The sequence below is a fragment of the Hemiscyllium ocellatum genome, chromosome 1 (assembly GCF_020745735.1).
Source record: "Hemiscyllium ocellatum isolate sHemOce1 chromosome 1, sHemOce1.pat.X.cur, whole genome shotgun sequence".
NCBI lineage: Eukaryota > Metazoa > Chordata > Chondrichthyes > Orectolobiformes > Hemiscylliidae > Hemiscyllium > Hemiscyllium ocellatum.
The window spans coordinates 102,808,261-102,821,019 of record NC_083401.1 but is presented as its reverse complement, the minus strand read 5'-3'; the positions used below and the strand labels follow the sequence as shown (position 1 = coordinate 102,821,019).

Genomic DNA, 12,759 nt, shown 5'->3' with positions numbered 1-12,759 from the left:
CCATCAGGGATACCATGTTTCAGGTGGCAATATTAAAGCAAAGCTCCCATCTACCATGTCAGTTAGGCGTAAAAGATCCCATTGCATGATTTGAAGGCAGAGAATAAACTAGTTAATAGTTGACCCATTTTTAGCCATGTTGAATGAAGGATGTATGGTCATTACTGTCTGTAGAACCTTTCTAGGCACAAACTAACTCGTTTTCCTACAATATAACAAAGTGCACACACTTTAAAAATATTTTATGACAGCGCTTTAAAATCTTAAAGACAAAGTGTTTTGTAATGTATCTAGGTTGTGAAATGTTGTACATAATTATTTTTTTCTTTAATGAGGCTGTAAACAGAATCAAACAAAAAAAAATCTGGATATTTGCCAATCAGACTTTTGGCAGGAAGTGCAATGCAGTACATTTGAAAGCCAGGTGATGGCAGATTGGAATGAAAATAATGTTGAAACATTGGAGCGCAGAAGTGTTTGTCAGATTGGATGGCTGTGCTTAATGATCCTCAAGCTGTCCGAGCAGTGGTGCATTGACAGTATTTGTGAACAGCAAATATTTTTATTGCTTCAATGCTTGCACATGTGCAATGCACATGCATAATACAGAGTCATAGACATTTAAATAAACTCACGTGCTTGCATTGGCACATTTAATTTTTACATTTTTCCATGAAAATAAAGTTTCATAAAGACACAGTTTAAGCTTCTGTTTACATTGGGAATCTGTGTAAAGACCACTAATTTTTCTTCTTACTTTGCATTTTCAGAAACAAGATTAAAGAGGTATTTTCTTGTCTTCACAACAGAACATTTTAGTTTAAAGGTTTCCATGTAGTGTTACATAAAAATAAATACAAAACTATGAAAAGCAACAAGCCATTTGATATAATAAAACAAATATGCTCAAGATGGAATCAGTAATGGATCAGATAGATATCTGATTAAAATCATGTTTAACTCATTATAATAATTTTAGTGATAATCATTAAAGTGATGATCTTTTCAACTTTTGTAACAGCCCTAACATCTTTTGAATGAGACATAACAATGTCGAAGTAATTTCAATTTTCAGCAGTTTGCTTGTTTACATGCATTTTTAAAATTTGTTGCAGGGGAAGGCAGTTAAACCACAATCTATAGGAATTGTCTTTTTGGGTTCCAAACATTTCTCATCATCTTTGCTCTCTTCTGAAAGGTACGAGAAATGTAGCGCCTAGTATCCAATTAATTTTTCTGTATTTCTTTCATGGTTTTAATTAAACACTTTTGGTCTGGAACTTTTAAACTAAACTCCAATCGTGACAAACGTTTGCTTAACAGATCTAAAACGATCTTCATTTCTCAGGACCTATTGATCTACCCATCTAGCTTCAGCCAAGATTTCAGTCCCAAACTGAAACAAAACATAAACCTTCTCTGGACTGCCTCCAATGCCAGTATATCTTTCCTTAGATAATGGACCCAACTGTATTCACAATATGCTGAAAAATGTGTTGCTGGAAAAGTGCAGCAGGTCAGGCAGCATCCAAGGAGCAGGAGAATCGACGTTTCGGGCATATGCCCGAAACGTCGATTCTCCTACTCCATGGATGCTGCCTGACCTGCTGCACTTTTCTAGCAACACATTTTTCAGCTCTGATCTCCAGCATCTGCAGTCCTTGTTTTCTCCTATTATTCACAATATTCCAACTGTGGTATGACTAATATCTTGTAGCATTTTAGCAAAACCTCCCTACATTTATACTCCATTCCCTTTGAAATAAACGTCTGCATTGCAACTGCTTTTCCTATTACCCAGTATGGTTGAATGCCAGCTTTTTGTGATTCATGGACAAAGACTCCCAAGGTTCTCTGTTCTATAGCTTTGTGCAGTCTTTTTTTTATTTAAATAGTATTCAGCTTTTCCTTTCTTCCTACCAAAGTGCAAAACCTCACACGTCCTTAACTTATACTCCCTCTGCACAGTTTTTATCCACTCAGTGTGTCTATATCCCTTTGCAGACTCAGTCTTATCCTCAGATGTTGTTTTCCCACCCATTTCTGTGGCTTCTGCAAACTTGGTTATAGTATACATTCACTTTTCTTATATACTGTAAATAATCGTTGCCCCAGCACTGATCTCTACAGCACACAACAGCTTTTTTATTCCAAAGCTATGGGCATTTTCCCTAAACACAAACAAAAACAACTCCAAAACTTTATATCTGAAAGCTCTACACTGTTTACTTTGTTCATCAACTCAGGCAAATATAAATAAATCTCCATTATACTCCAGGAAGTCTCTCTCTAATACTGTGTTGTTTGAAAAAAATTCATACAGCTACAGAAGTACTTACAAGTTAATTATTAAACCCCTTAAGACAGACAGAAAACTCATATGCCAATAGATCAATTTTCAAAAATCCAGAACTAAATGATATGAAAATACATAGAAAATATCAATACCTGTATAACATCACAGAACTTAATGAACAACACAGCAAAATAACCCAGAGTGCTGATTCAAAATAAACCATAAAAAATATAGCCAAGGCTATGAACTTAAAATACATGAAGCTTCCTACCTAGTAAATATTGAATGATCTGTTAACTAAAATTGTTTCTAAAGCTCTAAAAACCATTGGCAGTTATTTGAATTAAGCAATTAACAGGAATGCAAAAAATGAAAATACATTTAAGCCAGATGCAAGAACTTGGGAAAGTACAGATAAAAACATCACAGTTGGCTCATACAGTTGCTAAGTTGACACACGAAAGGTAATCAGCATCACTGACGTAATAGATTTCATTTAATTGTATTTTCTTCAGAGATCAGATTTTTCCCAAATTAAGTTTTATTACTTGTGACCTCGTTACTAATAACCATTAAAGATCTTCCAATCAGGTATGGTTCCAACAAGAGGATAGTGAGTAAAATGTCCCGACCATAATGAGTGCAAACCTTAGAATGATTTTAAGAATTAGGCTAATTTAAAATACGAGATGAGCTGCAGGTTCTACAAAGAATCTCACTGCCTTCATTATACAGTGTTTATTTGATGACTCACAGGGGTTAGCATTAACATGCGACAGCATTTGAAGCTTAATAGTCCTATGGCAATGGCACTGGACAAACAATTCTGACTCAAGTTCAAAATCCAGCAGAAAGATTTTCTGATGTCCAGATAGTCATTTCTCGAGGGAATACCTTGGAATCCCCGAATCCGAGAAATTCAAGATTCTGCTGGGCAATTCCCCTCTGGTTGGAACCTTCCAAAAGTATCCATTTAAATCAGACAATTTGGAGGGTTCCAGCTGCAGAAGAATTTAAGCAAATAGTGACTTAGGAAAAGTTAAACCATCAAATACCTAGTCTCACTCGAGTTCCTATTAAACTGATCCCCAAATAACTACACTCCATGGTCTCTCCAGCCCTCATACCTAATCCCCACCCCCATCACACCCCATCTCATCTTGCACCCTGGTATCTATTCCCCTAGGCACGAAAACATACATTCTTAGCTACCATGGCCACAGCTCTGAAACGGTATCTGTGATGCTGCACATTTAACTCTGACTATGGCAACTACTACTATGTAAAATAGGTCTGTCGTCAGATCCACACTTGCAACCAACCTTATCTCCACACCCGGCACCCTTCCCTGCAATTACAGGAAGTGTAACACTTGGCCCAACACCTCCCTTCTATCTCCATCCAAGGCTCCAAACAATCATTCCAAATCTGACAGAGATTCACCTGCACTTCTTCTAACCTGGTCAATTGCAGATGAGGGGGTATCTAATTAAAACTTACAGAATACTGAATGGCCTAGACAAAGTAGATGTTGGGAAGATGTTTCCAATGGTATGAGAGACTAGGACCCGAGGGAACAGACTTGACGTAGTCTTCTGTACATCGGACAGACCAAGCACGGACTTGGGGATCGGTTTGCGGAGTATTTGTGCTCTGTACGCTCCAATCAAAACCACCTTCCGGTTGACAGGCACTTCAACACCTCCTACCATTCTCTTGGTGACATGTCCATCCTGGGACTCCTCCAGTGCCAAAATGGGGCCACATGCAAACTGGAGGAACACCACCTCTCCTTCCACTCTGGTAGCTTACAGCTCAATGCCCTCAACAGAGTTCACCAGCTTCAAAATCTCCCCATCATCAACCTCATTCCATGTCCTGCCCTCCCTTTCCACTGCGCCTCATTGACCTGACCAAACCAGTCCATCTTCTGTCTCACCTATTCACTCCACCCTTGCAATTGACTACAATAATTCCCACCTGCATCCACCCATCGCTATCCCCCTGCCCCACCCTCCCCCTCTATTTATGTCTGAGCTTCCTACCCCTTCCCAAGTCCTGATAAAGGGTCCTGACCTGAAATGTCAACTTTCCTGCTCCTCTGACGCTGTCTGACCTGTTTTTCTAGCCCCACATTTTATCAACTCTCATTTCCATTATCTGCAGTTTTTAACGACTTCTAATATAGGACATTGTTTGAGTACCCCAAATATCCTGCACTGCAAAGGATCTGAGAAAGTTGAAGTACACTTCGCTTTTCTAAAGAAGCCCATAAGACCACAAGACATAGGAGCAGAAATTAGGCCAATTAGCTCAGTCATTCAATCATGGCTGATAAATTTCTCAATCACATGCTCCTGCTTTCCTGGATACTCAAGGACCTACCTATCTCAGTTTTAAATATACTAATGACCTGGCCTCCATAGCCTTCTGTGGCAATAAATTCCATAGATTCACCACTCTTTGGCTGAAGAAGTTTCTCCTTATCTTCATTCTGAAAGGTCTTACCTTTAGTCTAATGCTATGCTCTCGGATCCTAGTCTCTCCTCTCAATGGAGACAGTCTCCCTACATCTACTTTGTCCAGGCCATTCAGTATTCTGTAAGTTTCAATTAGATCCCCCCTCATCCTTCTAAACTCCATCGAGTATAGACCCAGAGTCCTCAAACGTTCCTCGTATGTTCGGTTTTTCATTTCTGGGACCATTCTTGTGAACCTCCTCTGAACATGCTCCAGGGCCACTATATCCTTCCTGAGATAAGGGGCCCAAAACCACACACAATACTACAAATGTCATCTGACTAGAGCCTTATTAGGCCTCAAAGAAGCACATCTCTGCTTTTATACTCAAATCCTCAAAATAAATGCCATCATTGCATTTTTTCTTCCTAACTACTGATTTACCCTGCAGGTTTACCTTGAGAGAATGCTGAACCAGGACTCCCAACTCTCTCTGCACTTCAGACTTAGACTATTTTCTAAATGGGGAGAAAATTCCGATGTCTCCATTCTTTCTACCAAAGTGCACGATCTCTCACTTTCCCATCTACCACTTCATTGCCCACTCTCCTAACCTGTCCAAATGCTTCTGCAGCCTCCCTGTCTCCTCAATGCCTCCTGTCCCTCTACCTATCTTTTTAGTGTCTGCAAACTTAATCAGGATGCCCTCAGTTCCTTCATCTATATTGTTAATGTATAAAGTGAAAAGTAGTCATCTCTACTTGACACCAGCTACAATCCTGAGAAGGACACTTTTATCCTCATTTTCTGCTTTCTGCTAGACAGCCAAGCTTCTATCCATGCTAATACCTTGCCTCTGACACCATGGGCCCTCTTCTTATTCAGTAGCCTCCTGTGCAGCACCTTATCAAAGGCCTTATTTAGTCCAGGTAGGTAACATTCATTGGCTCTCCTTGGTCCAACCTGCTTAATACTTCCTCAAAAGAATTCTAGCAGATATGTCAGGCATGACCTTCCCTCGACCAAACCATGCTGACTTTCCCCTATTTTATCAAATACTTCCAAGCATTCAGAAATCTAATCCTTCACAATGGATTTCAGGATCTTACCCACAACAGAGGTTAGGCCAATGGGTCTGTAATTTTCCATCTTTTGCCTTACTTGCTTTTTAAACAGGAGTATCACATTAGTGGCTTTCCAGTCCTCTGTGGCCCTCCCTAATTCTAGCAATTCCTGAAGGATCACCACTAATGCCTCCACTATCTCTTCAGCTATCTTTGTTAGGACTCCTGGGTGTAGTCCATCTGGTTCAGATGATTTATACATCTTCAGACCTTTTAGTTTTTCTAGCACCTTCACCTTGGTGATGGCCACCACACAGCTGTGCCCCTTCACTCTCTTGAATTTTTGGGATATTATTTGTGTCTTCCACTGTGAAGACTGACGTGAAGTAATTATTCAGTTCCTCAGCCATTCCAATGTTCCCCACTACAATCTCTCCAGTGTCATTTTCCAGTGGCCCAATATCCACCTTTGCCTCTCTTTTGCCCTTTATGTATCTAAAGAGACTTAGTTTTCCTTAATATTACTGGCTACCTTTTCCCTCATTTCGTTTTTTGTTGCCCTCTGTTGGTCTTTATAAGCTTCCCAATGCCCTCTGCCACATTAGGTGATTTCTCTTTTGCTTTGAAGCTATCCCTGACTTCCCTAGTCAGTCATGGTTGCCTCATCCTCCCGGTACCATGTTTCTTTTACCATGGGATGAATCTCTGCTGCGTCTCCTGAATTACTCCCAGAAACTCCTGCCATTGCTGTTCCACTGTCTTTCCTTTTAGGCTCCTCTCCCAGTCAATTCTACCCAGCTCCTCCCTCATATCTCTATAGTTGCCTTTATTCAGCAGTAATACTGTTACTTCTGATTCTATCTTCTCCTTCTCAAATGGCAGAATAAATTCAATCATATTATGATTACTGTCTCTTAAGGGTTCCTTCACCTTAAGCTCCCTTATTAAGTCTGCCTCATAGCACAACACTAAATCCAGTGTTTCTTGTTCCCTCGTGGGCTACACCACAAACTACTCCAAAAAGCCATCTCATAGACATTCCATGGATTCCTTTTCTTGCAATCCACTACCAACCTGATTTTTCCCAGTCCACCTGCATATTGAAATCCCCCATGATCACTGTAACTTTGGTATATCTTGCACCCCAGCTCCTGGCTACTATTTGGAGGCCTGAACATAACTCCAACTGTGGTTTTTATTTTAAGCTTTTTGGTTCCTCAATTCTACCCACACAGATTCTACACCATTTGATCTTACTTTGTTTCTTACTCTTGATTTAATTTAATTTCATACTAATAAGGCAATTCCACTCCCTCTGCCCACCTGCCCATCTTTTTGATTGGAAGTAGATCCTGGAATATTCAGCTCCCAATCCTGATCCCCTCGCAGCAACGTCTTGGTGATGCCCACCACATCATATTTGCCAATTTCAATCTGCACCACAAGCTCATTTATCTTATTCCTTATACTGCATTCAGGTATAACGCCTTTAATCCAGTCACAAGCATGGAGCTCTACCTTAATATTAGAAAAGAGGAATGGGATGGCCTATTGTAAATCCGACCCCATATTTTGTCTACACTCCGACTCTAGTTCTGTAATATAGGCAGTGCTGTGATTATATCTTAGAATACCGATAATCAAAGGTCTCGTCTAATAACTTATGAATTTGAGTAAAGTGATAGAAAGACAAAAAAAAAAGCTGTGAATCTGCTGAATTACTATAAAAACACAACTGGATCAAATTCTGTTCTCTTTCCTGGCCTATGTATTACTGCTTTGCAGGGCCACTGTTGTAGGATTTAGATTCTGGACCTCATTTACAAACGGTCCGGTGGGTGTCGCTATCCCACATGGACTGCAGTGGTTCAGGAAGATGGCTTATCACCATTGCTAATTCTCCTTGAAACGAAACAATGAACAATAAATGCCTAGCCAGCAATGGTTACATCCCGTGAAACAATAAAAGCAACTATATATGTTTAACATACCACAGTATTTTCCTGAACAGAGTACTGAAAACCAATGTTCCAAATTTAATCTCCACAAAAAGCTATACAGGTAAATTACTTTTATTTTCAAACGCCCTTGAAATACATCCCTTTATATTTGCCTGTAGTTATATTTGAGATAAAAGGCCATTATTCAAAGATTAGGTAACCTAGCAGTATTATAACGCCTGAGCTGCTTAGCTATGCAGCAATCTCGAAGTTCTCATGCAGACCAGGCACAAGTTACTTGTTATAAAAATTGCTTGTGCATGGCCAAATAAAGCTTAAAGTGCTTACATATTTTAATGCATCAGTTGTACACTATAAAGAATACACAGGAGTTACTTTGCTTGGCAATACAACCTAATGCACTGTATCACAGACAAGAAAATAATTGTCTATCTAGAACATGGGGGCAGAGTCTAGAGATTAAGGCCAGACCATCCAGGAACGATATTAGGAATTGCTTCTACACACAAAGGGTTGAGGTGTTTATAACTCTCTTCCACAAATGGTAGATGATGCCAGATCAGTTGTGAATTTTAAATCTGAGAAAGATCATTTTTTGTTAAGTAAAGGTATTAAGGGATTTGTGCCAGAGGCAGGAAAAGGAGCTTGGCCACAGATCAACCATGATCTCATCTGATGACAGAACAGGCTAGGGGGAGGGGGCTGAATGGCCTAATCCTGCACCCATGTTCCACTGGATACCAGACAAAGAAAATGTGAAAATAAGTGGGGCGGCATTTTGGGTCAGAGGTTAGCACTGCTGCCTCATGGTGTTAGGGACCCAGGTTCGATTCCACACTCAGGCGACTGTCTTTGAGGAGTTTGCACATTCTCCTAGTGTTTGTGCGGGTTTCCTCTGGGTATTCTAGCTTTCCCCTACAGTCCAAACATGTGCAAATTAAGTGGGTTAACCATGCTAATTTGCCAATAGTATCTAGGGATATGCAGGCTAGATGGATTAGCCATGGGTTACAGGGATAGGATGGGGACTGTAGGGATTGGATGAAGTACTCCTAGGTAGCCTGTTTCCCTCCAATGTTTATTATAACATTGTAGTTCACATAATCAAGTTTTCATTTTAATTTGCAGCCAAACTCAGTGCTGCATTCATTTCCATTAGAATGTACAACAGCAACAATAGGGTTAGAGCACTGAGCTCAAGGCAGCACATTTACCCAAACTAAAGTTAACAATGTCTCAGTCTTGGCTGACTGGTTTGGTTAGCGACCTGAATTAGATGGATGAATCAAGATCTAGTCCCTCTATCATTTTTTTTATCACCAAGTGAATAAATAGGAAGGATGTTATCATGTATTGAGATAGTAAGGAGTTAATCAAGTACACCTTTTCAACCAAGAATTAGGAAGAAGTTGCTCATCCCTGTTAAGGGATAATGAGAGTCTTTCATAATAGATGATATGGAGCAGACATTAAAAAAAAAGGAGCAAAGTAATAGTTTAAGAATCTCAACTGTGTGGACTCAGGCCATTCTGCCCATCAGGTCCACACCAACCCATCCAGACCTATCCCTTAACCCTGCTTTTATTAAACTCACTTCATTATATGCTTAAGTATACATAAAATATAGATTAGGATGATAATCTCTCAAAAAAAAAACCCAAAACAATAGTGCATTACTTACATGATTGCCTTGAAGATTTTCCAGTAGAGAAGGATCGTGAAATGCATTTTCGCCATTTGATGATTCACCTTTCCTTGAGTGAAAAAAGAATAAAATGAAAAATCTACTGGAGATATTTCACCAGTTCACAGTCTATCTTTAAGATGATACAAATTAGATGCTGTAAAAGTACTTTGAATAGCAAGGCACAATATCATGAGGTATCAGTGTTAGACAAAAGAAAATCCATTGCCAGGAAGCACAAAATGCAATTTCAAGATTTTACTATCTAAATATCTATTCCAATGACTACAATAATTCAACTTGCGCAAAAAATCAATACTCTGTAATGAACTATAAACTAAGTCTGAAAGTGTTTTTTTTAAAAAAGGACTGCAAGTCTAGACTGAAAACAAATTCCTGAAAAGCAATTTGAAGTGTGGATGCACCATTGACAGAGTGTTTCTTTAAAAAAAAAAGACAGATCATATTTGCTTCAAAGTTCTATAAACATTGAGAGTTTATTGTCTAGTGCACTTGAGATGCAGAAAATTCTAGCTAATTAACTGGCAGCTCTCTTTCTTGAAGAAAAGTTGCATACGTCTGGGTACGGTTTCCCTTCAACTTTCTTCAGGAATAATTCTCAACCTATCTTTCAACATTATCTTGAATCCAACAACAGAAATGAGAGCCATACAAATTCCCCTATTGGTTTTGATCCGAAATTCTTTCACTTCAAAAGCTTCACCACATATGTGGGAGGGGGATTCCAACAAGAAATTAATGCTGAAATACTCAGAACTCAGAGGAACTCAAGAACAAGAACTATGTGCTTCAAGAATAAATACCATGGAAAAGATGAGAAAGGCCAGATACAAACGAAAGTAATTTAGCACTCTTTCATTTATTTACCCATCACATACATCTTGATTTTGTGGGCATCAGTCATACCAGAAAATGGAACTGGGTAGCACAGTCAGCTTGACACGCTAGAATCCTTAGCAAACGTTTCTGAATGTTATACTTAAAGAAAGCATGGAGTCTGTTGTACTTTTTAAAAAAAAGATGCAATTATTTTGATGGCTCTAGCAAAACCAAAATGTACTTTTAATCCATAATTCCTGATTCACTGCAGTAAAGCAAACCATTTATTTACACTTCTGAAACAGTCACCTAGAATAAATCAGCTTCTTGGTGATATCCATAGAACAAAAATGTGTTCCAAACATAAGGATGGCAAACATTTTCTTCCACCTCTGAGGAATCACTAACAGGGAAATATTTTGGCACTTTAAAATTTTAGCAATCCAGAGGCCTGGACTAAAAACCAAAGAATGAGAAATTCAGTGTTATATATCTGGAAAAAAGTTAGTATTCAATACAACATGACTAAAAAGAATGTCTGCTACTGTTCACACATTTACTTTGTTCTACCCAGTAGAAACAAAGCAAATACCAGAGTTTTAATAATATTTGTTCTTGGATATGGACAGCACTGGAAAAGCTACATTTACTGTCCTTCACCAGTCCTCTGAGGTGGTGGTAGGCTCCTTGCTTGAATTATTGCTGTCATTATGGTGATGTTCTCATTATGACCTTTAGTAGCTGATTTTATGACATCGACCTTGCAACAAACGTTCAATATATAGCCAAGTAGCCAAAATAGCACGTTACTCAGAGATGATAGTGCTCCCATGATTTATCTTCTGTCTCTCTCATTGCTAGAGGCTATAAATGAGAGTGGACAGGCTGAGAGGCTGAAATAAACTTGTGATTTGCTGGAATGCATCCTAAAGATTATAGTTGCTGTAGCCATCATACCCAACAGCTGAATTGAGATAAGTTTTACAATCAATCATTCCAAGTATAAAACTACACCCAAACGATTGAAAGAGTAGCAGAACATATTCATCATTATACAGTCTTTACATTTTCAAGGCTCAAAGTTTAACTGTCATTACAGTTTGTTAACTTTGGTGGTGATATATGGTATTGGACTATTCCCAAATCTTGTGTTACATTTTTATTTCTTTTCAGTTCCATACCAGTTAGCCATTGAGAGCTGAGAGTAACAAATAGTGATGTTTGGCAGTGATCCTGCTAAAGAATGGCAGAGATGATAGTCTCTCTTCTGGAGTGCCTACCTATTTTAGGGTTGTCAGGTATCTGAGTAAATCTGGTCATGAGGACCAAGAATTAACCACAAGTTCTCCACAGCTGAATGTTGCCTTTATATAGAGATCCACCTCTTTAGTTCTCACCAAGGAAATGCAAAAGATGAGAGCTGGAGGAAATGCATTTAAAGTATGCAAATTTAAAAGTATCAGAAATCTTGACTCACTGACAAACATTCCCATAAGGATTGAATCAAAAGTTCAACTTCAAATAACTTATTCAATCTTAGGGGGGGGAGAAGTAGTCCAGCCCCCTGAGCTTGGAATTCTGTGAATTAATGACACATTTCTCAGAAGTCTATGATGTTTTAACAATTTGTCATAACTGCAAAAGAAATGAACAGTCCATTTCTGCAAGATTCCACATGGCCCAATAAAGCATCCTGCATGGATGAGGTCAGCATGAAGCCACTCATGCAGAAATAACTCCACTGAGCCTAAATGACAGGAAGCATTTCACAGCGTATCCATGTCACAAAATCCTTCCACCTGCCCTTTAAACCAAGCTGACCAGAAACATTGGGTAACCAGGGAAAGATTTGTTCAGGGTTTGGATATTTCTGTAGCACTCATTTCTTTTAGTGCCTGTAACATTAGCTTGAATAAGTTCCAAACAAAAATAGCTTTGAGAGCTCAAAGTTCGAGATATAACATCCCCATTATATTCATGTACGGGTCTGCCCGTGGCTTCAATGTCAATCCCAGAATATTAAACATAAGATAAAAGAAGCCTGTAACAAAGGAAATGCAAAAATCATGGGGGCATCTTGCTCATGTAGACTGGACAAACTGAATCAGCAAAATTACTTAAAGGTTGAATTCATGGAATCCATTTTAAGAATACTATATTCAAGAAATCTGGAAAGATGCTATTTGAGGCCATGTTTTGTGAATAAGACAGGTTTTATTAATAACCGGAAAGTAAGTAATCCTCTGGGAAGGGGTGATCATAATATGGTAATTTCATATTACATCTGGCAACTACATTCAAACGTTTGAGTAAGCTATTAAAATAAAACTAACTACATAGATACAAGGGTCAACCTAGGCAAGTAAATTGGGAGACTAGATTAAAAGCAATGATTATGGATCACCCCTTGGTGATTAGTTAAATACATTTTCACAAGTGTAAACAGATTCACAT

The 12,759-nt window shown here is 38.8% G+C and overlaps 1 protein-coding gene across 4 annotated transcripts in view; it reads right to left on the bottom strand.

The window, feature by feature from the left end:
- Window positions 1-12,759, bottom strand: part of atp8a1 (ATPase phospholipid transporting 8A1) — a 345,629-nt gene that overhangs the window by 181,172 nt on the left and 151,698 nt on the right. For all 4 annotated transcript variants that reach the window (XM_060824479.1, XM_060824487.1, XM_060824506.1 and 1 more), the window contains one exon: window positions 9,463-9,535. In XM_060824479.1, coding sequence (XP_060680462.1) covers window positions 9,463-9,535 — 73 coding nt within the window. The remainder of the gene's footprint in view (window positions 1-9,462; window positions 9,536-12,759) is intronic.